Here is a 13,378-nt window from a genome sequence, read left to right on the forward strand (position 1 = left end):
AAACAACCACATTGGGGCCCCCAAAAACACCTCAGTCCACGTCTTAACCATACAGATAGTATTATTGTAGAAGATCACACTTCTTGAGAAAGTTTGGCCTTTCATTCATCTTCCTGTGACATCTGACAGCTGGTGATGGCAGCCAATTTCCAATGAAGATGTCTGCTCTTACAGCTGGCATGGTGGCCAAGCCGGGTTGAGGAGAAGACACATACTGTATGAACATTTTTAAATTGTTCAAATAGCTGATCTACTACAAGCTCACAATGTGTCGATGTAGATCGGCCTATTCATAGTATTTAAAAATGTTTTTCAAAATAGTAGAAAAAAGGTAAAGAGGTTTAGGGATAAAGGCCCATATCAAATCTTTTGAAATTAGCAGATCTACAAGCTCACAATGCAGGCATTATGAGTAGAGAGGAGTAAAAAGTGGAGTAGTGGAGTAAAAAGTACAACATTTGCCATTGAGATGATTAGAAGTAGGAGTATTGACAATTAGAAAGTAAATGTATCTAGTTACTTTACACCACTGGTTATAATGCATATCATTTTGCATTATTTCCAGTCAGGTCTGACGGCCCCCTGTGCTGAAATAGTTGTGTCATTTGAGCTGCCAGTCTATTTTTGTCACAGCACTGTGTGGGTCCCCTTGCTCTCTGACTGCCACTTGCAAAGTTGGCCTGTACGAAAACTACCGCTGCCCTTCTATCTGCATTTGCAATGGATATTAAAAACAGACTGAATAAGTGATTCATCGTCCAGGTAAATTGACTATCGATCTGTTATTTAGTGTAGTTAAATGAAAATGCATAGCTTAACCGTATATCTGAATATGTTAGGTTAATAACGGAAAAGGTAGCCTAGTGACATCTCGTTCTCTTGTGTAACTTGTATCTAATTCTGTGCAAGTTGCTGGTGCACTTTTATTCTTAACATAATATTATTGGTTGTTAAAATACACAGCTAACAGATGAAATAAGGGTGTCTCGATCGCCTACTGCACGTGTTTTCTCCTTCTTTTTTTTATACATTTCCAACATTTTGTCCCACAGTGACTCAAGGCAGTGATGGACGTGTTTGATAACCCCAGAGGCGGCAGGCTGGACGTGATCACAGAGGATGGAGAGGAGCACGAAGACCACGTGGAGCCTCCTGGTGTGATGCCAGGTAGTGCACAGAGGCAGCCCAAGTACCAGCACTTTTCCATTGACACCAATGAGTCTTTGCATTTTGATCCTTGCGAGGACTCCCCAAACCCATCCCCCACCGGGGCTGAAGATGGATACAATAGTGTGTTTGACGACCAAGAACCTGAGGTAGGCCTAACTATGGGGAGTTGACGACGTTGACAGTCTGTTGGGGTCATATAGCCTTTGGTGACTAAAATAGTTATTTACCACTGCCAATTAAATATGCCCTCGAGTGGCATTATTGCCATAAAATCTCCATAGACTCCCATGTAATTTATAGTGCACAGATCATGCACGCCCATGCACAGATCATGCACCATGTTTGTGCAGGCTGTTCACAGCTTTCAAACAAAAAAATCAGATTGGAAATCCGTTCAGGCATTCTTGAGAAAATAGCCATTATATTTTCTTCAGATGTAAACAAACATGGCTGCCATGTTTGAAAGATGGGGTTGTATGGGGGGTGGAACATGCAAAATCGCGATTGAAATCATGTTTACTAGATTTAATGGGGTCCAAAAAAAAAAAAGAAAAAAAAAATATATATATTATTATTTATTTTTTATTTTTTTTGGGGGTTTTTTTCTAAGTAAAAGTCGCCCAAAGTCGCTTGGCAGGGAAGTCCATAGTGAGAAAGTTGCTCTAAAAGTCGTTTGGCACTGTATGAGTTAAGACCTGAGTCTCATTCTACAAATGACTTCTAAATTGTACTCTCAAGATTTTTCAAAAATAGCAGATGTACAAGCTTGCTGTGCGGTGCGAAGTGACATGCTGCAAGCTTATATATCTGCTATTTTCGAATAGCCAACACTAATCTCTAAAATTAGTAAATGACAAAGATGCTTTCCTGGTTTTAATGGGTTAATGAATGTTTTATCCCATTCCATCAAACACCATGCTGTAGTGGTCCGATTCAAGTCAAGAGCACCACATGTATGTGAACTGATTAGTCTGTCATTGTTTCTGCTTTCAGACTGAGACTACCAGAAGCAAGCTGCAAGAGAAGGTTGTTGAGATGGAGAACTTTGCAGGTCACCTGGAGGAGATCTTTCTCACTGTGGAGGTACAGACACTGACAGTCATTGTAGTATAGTCGGTTAGTGAGCTTCTCTACTTTTGCACAAGTGAATAAGGTTGGTGGCTGGACATTAAAACTATGAAATCTTATAATTTGTTCATATGCACACACTTTCCAACTGTGACTCTCTGTTCCGACAAGCCATGAACGATACAGCTGCCAACACTACAGTTTCATAATATTTATTTAGCCAGGTTAGTGTAGTTGAGATTATAAATCTAATTTGCGAGAGATACCTGGTCAAAATAAGCAGCATTAACAGATTAGGCCTCAATTAAAGAGCGAAAAGAATAGCCTCATTAAGTTACACATCGATGTCAGTCAGGGAAAGATTATTATCTCCACCGAACATCCGGGAGGGGAGATTAGTGGGACTGAGTTACTAGGGCCCAAGGTGGAGGGGGCCTTCAGTGCCGCGCTGCGAGCTTAGAGTCGTAAAAATGTGTGCAAATCTTTGAATATATGTAGCGAAGATTTGTAACTCAAATTTTGCTTCTGAGGGGTCCCTGGAACTAAATATTTTGAGATGGGGGTCCGTGGCCAAATACATATCATTTTGGGGGTCCTTCACATGAAAAGGTTTGAGCACCACTGACATAGAAACATACGTTTTTCAAAAAACCTTCAAAGACAGAGATTTTTCAAAAAAATCTCTGTCTCCGCGCTGTGAGCTTGTATATCTGCTATTTTTCAATAGTTAAAGCACAAAATAACGCAGTGAATCCTTGTACCCAAGGCCCAGAATTTGGTGCGACACCCCTGCCAGTAAGGCCATATACATGAAGAGGTACTAGTGACTCAGCCTGTGCAAAGTTACAGTACAATGTACTGCAGCCTACACACCAAACGTTGTTGTCCTGACTACTAATACATGGGGAGATCCGTTGGGTGAAAGTTTTGGAGAAAGTTGCTGAGTGCACACTCTACACAGCGCACAGTCGGCTGTTATTGTGCCAAAATCAGAGCTTGACGTTCACTTGTAACAAACAGGTCTGCATACTTAAATGCTGGGCTCACAGCAATTATACTGTACAATCAGGGGAATTCATTTCTTATCAGAAATCATAGTGAAACACAAAGATGACCACTGCACAGCAGGGGGCTTACTGGACATAGGCTATACACACTTGATTATGATGGACTGACAGAGAACCAGAGGAAATTAAAATGATAATTAAAACAGTTTAACATTTCTGCTGTCAGTGGCCATTTCAGAGCCCTTTGTAAAAAACAAGGTGGTAAATCTTAATTACAATTTGCATTCAAGGACTTTACTATTTACAAAACTTAAAAGGGATCGTTGACATTCTCTGTTGTGGTAAATAAATGTCAAAATGTACCTTCTTATCGAGATGGGTTAATTTATTTCTAAAGCACCTAAACCTTAACCAATCAGATTAGGAGTTTGTTCTCCTAGCCATAGCCCATGCTTGTTTTTAGTATGAACTCCTCTGTGCTTATTTACAATTTCCAAAACGTATCCTATTCCAAACAGAATAATACATGTTTTATAAAACCTTTTGCTCAGAGAAATCTTTATAATTTCTTTTTTGAAGGATTTGGTCTGGTTGTTACTATCAAAACCTCCACCAGTCAGTCAGTATGTCCGTCACGTCACGTCACGTCACGTCACGTCACATTTTCCCCTCATATCTCCCACCACCGTTGCCCCTATCCATGCCAAACTTTGCACACACTCCTCCATTTTTTGAACACATTTTTGGACACTGTGCGACCTGACGGACACTTATCTCCCAATTAGGGAGTCTTACTGGTATATAGTCTACTATTTATCCTGTCAGTTATCAACTATTTATGGCTGCTTTGTCTTTACACCATGGGGCAAGTCATGTTTTGGTTAACTCAGTTCTATCAGTAGTCAAGTGTTGTTGGCTACTGTGTGTCCCGCTGTATGTCTGAGCCATAGAGCTGCCACAGCCCCCACAATGTCTTTCTTGAATTGTCATCCATTAATCTCTTTGCAACCGAGCGGTAACTTGGCAAAACACAGTCTCTCCCCAAACTACTTCCTACAGGGGTGTCGCACCAAATTCTGGGCCCTGGGTACAAGGATTCACTGCGGGCCCCCCATGAATGTTCTTCATATAGGGGGAAATGGGAAAGCATTATTACGCATTATTTTGTGCTTTAAATATTGAAAAATAGCAGATCGGTGCTGCGCTGTGAGCTTGTAGATCTGCTATTTTTGAAAAATCTTGAAAATTTCAAATCCTTCTAAGGTTTTTTGAAAAAGCTATGTTTCTATGTCAGTGGTGCTCAAACCTTTTCATGTGAAGGACCCCCAAAATGATATGTATTTGGCCACGGACCCCCATCTCAAAATATTTAGTTCCAGGGACCCCACAGGAGCAAAACTTGAGTTACAAATGTTCGCTTAAAAATACATATATTCAAATATGTGCACATATGTTCACAACCTTTCAAAAAATAGCAGCTCGGCACTCGGTGCCGCGCTGTGAGCTTGTATATCTGCTATTTTTCAATAGCTAAATAATTTTGGCCCCTCCACCGTGGGCCCTAATAACTCAGTCCCACTTTTCCCCCACTTGTGACGCCCCTGACTTCCTATGTGCAGGAGAACTTTGGCCGTCAGGAGCAGCACTTGGAGCAGCATTATAATGATGTGCTACAGACTTTATCACAACGCTATGATGAGAGGGCAGCTGGGCTAGAGGAGGAAAAGAAAGGCAAGCTGGAAGCCCTGTACAAACAACTACTGGACTGTGGCCGGGCACTGGACGCTTCCAAGGAGCTCATCGAGGCTGCCCAGGAGATCTACAGGACCCAAGACATGAGACTCTTTCTCAAGGTCAGTTAGTTGGTGCTTCCCCCTCTCTTCACAAAGTCCAGAATATAATGAATCATGATTGTTATTATTACATTTACATGTTTAATGCTATATGGTGAAAGTGTTTTTGAATTGCCATGTTTTTACCTTTGTTGACAGGCAGTTACTCCCACCATTAACAGGTAATTTGGTTTCATGTTTTGCAGAGATTATGCATAATATAGCAAGACATTGATATGATGTGATGCCGTCTTGCACAAAAAAAATAACATAGTCTTTGGTTGCATGTGTTTCCACACAATCCCTGCATAGTTTCAAAAATAACATTGTTAATCCCTTTGAGTAATCCATCTATTGTTTATGTCTTCATCAGTTAAATCTCATTCAATTTGTTTTCTGTCATCAGAATTGAGGAGTTTGCTAAAGAGGAGACTGAACTTAAAGTGCACACATCAACTGAGTTTACCACTACACTGGCAGACCTATCAGATGTCAAAACCATGATGGACTCCATCAACATTGTTCCAGGTCTGATGTCCATGATTATCCTCCATTTCACACACTATAGACCCAGACTAGAATATTCTATTTATAATAATAGACTTTCCCTGAGATCACTATACACACCACTAACCCCACCACCATCCCTACAAGTAAAATGTGTTATCTGAACTATAATCCATATTTTCAGTTAGTGACTCAGTCCCCGGATAAAGTTTTTGTTGTTATTGTTGTTGTTTTTTACGTTTTTTATTTGTATTTATTTTTTTAAACGCATACAGCTTAGCTCTACCCCGGTCAATATGGGGACATACAGCATAAGTTTCATAGAGTTATGTACATTCAACAACAGTAATAGTCATATTTAGAAAAATAGACAAACAATAATATTGAACATGACAACAACACCCTTTCAGTTCAACTAGTTGTCTTCATTCCACATTAAGCTTTATGCCCAGAAGGTTCACTGGTTTCTCCCAGATTCTAGAGAAAAGATACATTCTCCCACTAATACGGTATCTCGGCTTCTCTAAAAAGCATTTCCTGGTGCACCTTCAAAGAACCTGATTGTTTGTGACTCTTGATTGAGCTTTTAATAGCGAAAAAAAAAAAAAAAAAAGAACTTCTGGGAACTCAGATTAAGCTTTTAATAAACCAGTCACTGGGCTATTCTTTCTCTGTCAAGCATGACGCTAAAATCTAATTGATTCACTTAAGGAGATTGTGCAGTTGGAATGCCCCAGACTTCATCCACTATGTTTATATAATGTGGTCAGCCCTATGTTCCTTCAGTTTCGGGTTATGCTTGGGGTTAGGGGTATGGTTGTGGTTAGGTTCGAGGGAACATAAAGCTGAGGAACAGCTATAGGAACAATTATAGCTTCTTTAGGGAGAAATTGGCTGTTTCATGAAGAACAATGAGCAATTTACTTCCTTGCGGGTTTAATTATAAGTTATGTAGTGATATGTATTGTGTCTATGAATTAGTGAGGCTGTCAGTGCAGGGACATGCTCTTTGTTGCCTTCCAGCTTCTGAAGCAAAGAATCTCTCTTGTCTGTCTCTGATCACCTTCATGTTCGAGTCACTGACACTGTTGTCACTGGTTAGTGGTTACTGTGCTGCTGGTGTGTGTGGTGTGACTGATGTTAATTAATACGGTTGATTGGGGATTGACATGCTTGTTTGTTTTCTTCCTGATGTGATTCTAGCCCCAAACGCACCAGTAATCAACCCCCAGATTCCCAACTCTGCCACGCAGACATCGTTGCGCGTGTGCTGGAGCCTGTTCTCCGATGACACCGTGGAGTACTATGAACTGTACTACAGACCAGTACTGGAGGATTCGCCCGCAGACATCACCTGTGGACCAGATGGTACGGAGCAGGAATAATGCAACAGTTCTGTTAGAACAGGGGTCTTCAATGTTTTCAGGCCAAGGACCTACCTGTTCCATATAGTTTCATTGTTTGACAGCACAATCATCAGTGTATTTTGGATTCATGTCAATTTCTGTTTTCAAATAACCACTTGAACCGTCAATACTTAATAAACTTGACATTTCACTCTGTACTTAGTCTGCTCTTTTTCCCCTCTACACCAAAGCTCTTTGCCGAAAATTGCCGCTGCGAGGCGTTGTGAGCTTGTAGATCTGCTATTTTTGGCTAAAGTTCTCAGAATATGGACACTAGGGTTCAAGTGGTTAATATAAAAAAGGAGAAAAAAACGTTCTATCACTCAAAGATTTGGAGAACCCCCTGTAGTAACTCTGAGGACCCCCTAGGGGTCCCGGACCCCCTGTTGAAGACCCCTGTGTTAGAATGTCTGATAACATGAAACTGTCATACTTCAATGTTGAAATTGTATTAACACTATGGTCTTTTTCCCTTTTTTAAGTGTGCAAAACTAAAGTGAAAGAGACCCACTGCACTGTGACAGATCTGCTCCCCAGCGCGCAGTATGAGCTGTGGGTGACAGCTACCAACACTACAGGCATCAGTCCAGCTAGTGAAAAGGCCCTCTACATGACTGGTAAAATGCATTATCTACAACTTTCCTGTCATTCTCCTTAGTATTGACTCAACTCTCGAGTGTACAAATGGAACCAAATAGACCTCGTATATGACAGTATTGACCCCCCACATTCCCTGTGCTATTGCTGTAGTGCCCTCTCCCCCGGTGATCAAAGTGAGGCAGTGTGCCACCTGCCCAGAGGCTGCTCTGATTCGTTGGGAGTCTGGAAATACCTACCCTGTTGACTCGTACACCGTGGAACTGACTGAGATGGGTACAGACAGTGGGCAGAGTGGTATAACAGAGTAAGAACGCCCCTCCAACACACACACCTACTGTACATTACATAATCATGTTTTTCTTATCACATCCCATCGCAAAACTGACTTGTACTTCATGCTCGGAAACTAGACTATCTAAATGTGTCTTTGTCATGCTGATTTTCTTTACAAGTTTCCATGATGTTCTTTCACTTCATAAATAGTAACAACCATAATCAGAGATGACCCATTTAATCTGCTATGCTTCAAGCTACAGTAGAGGCTCCATCCCATGATTGTTCTATTTCTCCTCTGTGTGCCACCCGTAACTAAGACTTTTGCTTCAATACTGACATAAACAAGCCTCTGTTAGTGCTTGCCTGGGACTTGTGAGGCCTCATGGTTGTCGAGCTGCTGATTCAAGACAGTGTGTCCTAGAAAAGCTATTATTAGTCTCAACTCCTACAGCAGTGTTGATCTCTCCACTGCAATATTGTCCTATTATTTGCAGTAATTAAAATTTTCATCTGTCATTTCAGTGTGAACCGAAAACAAAGCCAAGCATAATATTGAAATCATCTGTTTTTAACTTGAAACTAGACCTAAAAACTCTCAGATTTGCATGAATGAAGGAGGTGCATTGAAACTTTTTGATTGACTTTTACCCCTTCAAGCCTGTCCCACGACAATAAATAATAACTTATTACAACTTACACAATGCCAAAACCAAAAGACTGCCATCTTTTTGTGCCATAGTCCATTGAAGAGGAAGAGAGCTGTACCCTGTTAACGTTATTTTGGAACTGGTTCATCTCTCAGGTCAATAGTGGCTGTGCCTACCTGTCAATGTCTGATTCAACTGCAGTCAGGAAGATGCTTCCTCATCTCTGTTAGAGCTGTCAATATCGGTGGGCCCAGCGACAGGAGCCAAGCTTTTACTGTCTCCACAACAGGTGAGAAGCAAGACCAATCAGCCTGTGTACAGCTCAAATTATTTACTTAGTATCAATACTGCAATGTAGAAATACTCTGTTACAAGTAAAAGTCCAGAATTCAAAATGTACCTAAGTAAAAGTACAAAAGTATTGGTACTGTATCAAAATGTACTTGTACAAGTACCAAAAGTAGAAATTATGCAGAATGTCCCATTTCACACGTTTTCAAATGCCGAAATGTAAATACCGGTAGGTCTTGAATAGTGAATAATGTATTGTTTTATAATAATAATAATCAAAATCTACAAAGTAACACAAGTAGAAGTAAAAGTACAGAAAATTGGAAATAAGTAAATTACTGTACTTAAGTACAAAATTGTACTTAAGGGCCACTTCACCTCTGGGACAACTAGATCTTATTTTATTGTTGTTTGGGACACAATCAACACTTTTTGTATTCAATCTGTGTTTTTAGATATTTTAGTATTTCAGCTGTGCTAGTGATGCATTTTGCAGCATGATGATGCATTTTGCATCATCATGCTGCATCATATGATGCAAAACGCATCACTAGCACAGCTGAAATACTAAAATATCTCAAAACACAGATTGAACACAAAGAATAACTCAGGATTGTGTTGATTGTGTCCCAAACAATAAAATAAGATCTGGTTGTACCAGAGGTGAAGTGGCCCTTTAAGAACAGTACTTGAGTAAATGTACTTACTTAGTTACTTTACACCACTGCCTTTATAGCACCTATGACACGCATGTGGCTCACAAACAAGTAACTAGGGTACCTGTCCATTCCTCATGCAGGTACATTCTTCCATCTTATGGAGGATACTGCCCACCCCTGCTTGTCCATCTCTGAAGACGGTTTCACCATGTTTTATGGAGATGAAGAGCTGCCAATAAGTGCTATGGCCTTTGATGATAACACATTTGCCAGGTGAAAGGATTGCTAATATCGTCCCCAACACCTGCTATTTCTATAGAACGTATACGGTCAACAATGACCGCTGTGTGTTTAGTGACCATGTACCAATAACGTGCATTCACGTGTGTGTGCATGCATGTGCGTAGGTGTGTTGCAGTGCTGGGGGATCTTATTCCAGTACGAGGCAAGCATTACTGGGAGGTAGAGGTGGATGATGAGACAGAGTACAGGATTGGAGTTGCATATGAGGACACCCACCGGAACTCATATCTAGGGGCAAACAACACATCTTGGTGTATGAGGCACATTCTCACTCCGTCCAGGTAACAGCTTGCTTTTAATGCCATTTTATTATTTATAGCCATGCCGTGGTGCTCGGATTAGTTTTTCCTGGTTATTGTACTGGTTAGAGAAGGAATGATAAATGGACTGCTCCAAAATGCTTTACAATGTACTTCACATTCACATACACCAACGGCAGGGGAAACCATGCAAGGCACCCACCTTCAGTGTCTTGCTCAAGGACACTTCGACACCAAGCTCCAGTTCGAACTTGGAACCTTAGACTAGACTACATAATTTTCACAGTACCTGACAGAGTAGACACTATGTCATTTTTTTTGTTTTGTTTTGTTATTCTGATACAAGTTAGTATACTGATGCTCTCACAGGGACAACCCATACAGTATCTGAAAAAAAGATTATATATATATAGGCCAAGAGGGTATTTTTGGAAGATTCCTTTCCCAAGCCAGAATTGTAAACTTGTACCAGTTCTTTGAACATAACTAAGCCTGCTGGAGATGTATTCATAGAAAATGCTGATGGTGAAGTCGACCGTTTCCATGGCAACTATTCTTGGCACAGATCATTTGGACATTCGGACTGTCACTAAAGCAGACCATTCACCAACGCGTGCCATGCATGCACTTTACATTCTTATGGCTGTGTAGATAATATCCTAAGATGAGTGTCACTGCCTACTAGGCAAAAGGGTCCATGCTCAAGCTCCCTCAGCCCTATGTTCCCTCAGCCTTATGTTCCCTCAGCCTTATGTTCCCTCAACCCTATGTTCCCTCAGCCTTATGTTCCCTCAGCCCTATGTTCCCTCAGCCCTATGTTCCCTCATCACAAAATAGGACCCTATGTTCCCTCAGCCAAAAATCTCAGTCCCCCATGGCATTGTTTCCGACGTCTCATTGTTCTGACGCCCCATTCGTCCGATGCTGGTGAATGCTAACCTGGTGAATGCTAACCTGCCGACGCTGTTGAATGCGTCGGCCTGCCAACGCTGGTGTATGCTAACCCGTGAATGCGGACCTGCCGACACTGGTGAATGCTAACCTTTTGAATGCTGGCGAATGCTAACCTTGTGAATGCTGACCTGCCGATGCTGGTGAATGCTAATCTGGTGAATGTTAACCTGAAGAATGCTCTTTATATGCCCATATATGGAGATCCCTGATGTCATCATTATTAAGGCCATATCTGTGAATGCATGGGTAACAGGGATCTCCATATATGGGTAACTGGTCCGATATATTAATAAAGGATAACATAAATTAAAAGTTCACATATGGGTATTCCCAGATGATGCCCTGTTAGGGGAACCACACCAACAGAATCCATATATGGCCAAGACAGATGGCGTGACCTTGCCCAGTAAGACGCCCTTAATGGGACATCGGAACAATGAGATGTCGGACCAATGCCATGGCACCGTCTATTTTGGGCTGAGGGAACATAGGGCTGAGGGAACATAGGGTCTATTTTTGGGTTGAGGGAACATAGGGCTGAGGGAACATAGGGTCTATTTTGGAATTGAGGGAACATAGGGCTGGGGGAAACATAGGGTTGAGGGAACATAGGGTATAATAAATTGTTAGCGAGTGAGGGAACATAGGGCTGAGGGAACATAGGGCTGAGGTAACATAGGGCTGAGGGAGCTTGAGCATGACCCCGGCAAGGGTCGACATTACACACCAAGGGTCCTTGCACACTGTTGAGTTTTTCCAGACGAATATCGGAGTGAATTTCGGAGCGTGTAAAAAAAAAAGTTCGCCCGTTATTTCGTCCGCATTATATATTTTTCGGACCAGGGTCAATTCTTTCAGTTTTTTGGAACTGTCGCCACTGGGTTCCTGCTTTCTCTCTCAGCGAAGAAAAAAACATTTCGCGTATTTTGGATTTCGAAAACGAAATGTAAAAAAAAAAAAAAAAAAAAAAAATGCACCAATGTTCAACCACCTTTATTGTCTTAAATCTACAGCAACATGAAATCCTGTCAGGGGCTGACAATTCAATTTATCTATACCAGTGGTCCTCAACCTTTTCAGCCCGCGACCCCCAAAATAATATTTTAACTGGGACACCACCCCCACCCGACGATCACTAAGAATTGAGGCATTACATTTTTTATAACACGGTTCTATTTTGAAAATAGCTGATCTACATGTTCACAACGCCTCGCAACACTGCCTCTAATATTTGACAATTTGGCCAATGTTTAATTTGTCATCTTATAGGTATTATAGGTATTAAAGTCCTTAAGTTAATCATCTGGGGACCCCCCAAAATAAAATCCACAGGTTGAGAACCACTGATCTATACCAGCATTGGGTAATTTACAACAGACAGTAAAAGTAGTAGGTGCCCTCCACACTAAGCGTGGTTGCCGTCTGGGCTGCCGCTAGGATCAGCGGTGGCCGCACCGCGGTAAGACACAAACTCATTGAAAATCAATTGCCTAGTCTGGAGGGCACCGTAGGTGATTATAAAATAACATTTGAGTTTCATTGGAAACCTGTCCATGTAACACAAAGACACCCAAAAGTTCAGCTATGGAACTTTATTCTGACTTTATTTCTGACTTGGATGATGCTTCATACTTTCCATACATCACCCTATTCAAAAAGGTTTGAATAATTAACATAGGTTATGATTAATAATACTAGCTTCACTTTCCTCAGGCACAAGTATGAGTTCCTGCACAATGGTTGGAGCCCAGACTTACGGATCACAGTAAACCCAGTGCGCATAGGCGTGGCACTGGACTACGACAGGGGGACACTGTCCTTCTACAACGTGGATCTAGATCAACATCTCCACACCTTCCAGTGTCATTTCCAGCAGTATGTTCACCCCTGCTTTGCCCTGGACAACCCAGGAGCCCTCACTGTAAACAATGGTATAGCAGCTCCAGAATACACTCACATCTGACACCATGGATTTGCTCAATTATTTCTGATTTTTGAATGTGTTCTACAAACCCATGGCTTGCTTTAAAGAAAATTGTTTCATCATTGCAAAAATGACATTACTTTCATGAAAATGCAAAAGGACCATACTGGTGGTTTGGCATGTTTAGCCCATTGTCTACACCTCACAGTATACGACGTGACTATTTGTCAAGGCATACTGTGGTTTGTTTGATTTGCAAGGAAGCCATTGGATTAACTTTTATTTCAGTATGGTATGTACTATGTATATCTATTTGTAGAGACTGGACACTTGCCTGATACACACTAGGTCACGTGGTTATGTTATTGTTGTATTTTAAAGTATGACTTGCTTTGAAAAGTCTTAAGACGAATTAAATGCACAACCATGGTCTACAAATGAAATGCATGGTCCTTTTACATGTATTATCTTCTG

At 41.2% G+C, this 13,378-nt stretch overlaps 1 protein-coding gene across 1 annotated transcript; it reads left to right on the forward strand.

Annotated features, from left to right (window-relative positions):
- Nucleotides 1–1,067: 1,067 nt before the first annotated feature.
- On the forward strand, nt 1,068–12,943 carry fsd2 (fibronectin type III and SPRY domain containing 2; the record flags this gene model as incomplete). Its single annotated transcript, XM_080730247.1, has 12 exons — nt 1,068–1,316; nt 2,164–2,253; nt 4,865–5,098; nt 5,237–5,259; nt 5,484–5,605; nt 6,788–6,952; nt 7,473–7,607; nt 7,741–7,894; nt 8,669–8,802; nt 9,604–9,736; nt 9,871–10,047; nt 12,694–12,943. 12 exons carry the CDS (start codon nt 1,068–1,070, stop codon nt 12,941–12,943), a joined length of 1,866 nt encoding a protein of 621 aa, XP_080586373.1.
- Nucleotides 12,944–13,378: the final 435 nt, after the last annotated feature.

Source organism: Nannobrachium achirus (assembly GCF_963921795.1).
Source record: "Nannobrachium achirus genome assembly, chromosome: 7".
Lineage (NCBI taxonomy): Eukaryota > Metazoa > Chordata > Actinopteri > Myctophiformes > Myctophidae > Nannobrachium > Nannobrachium achirus.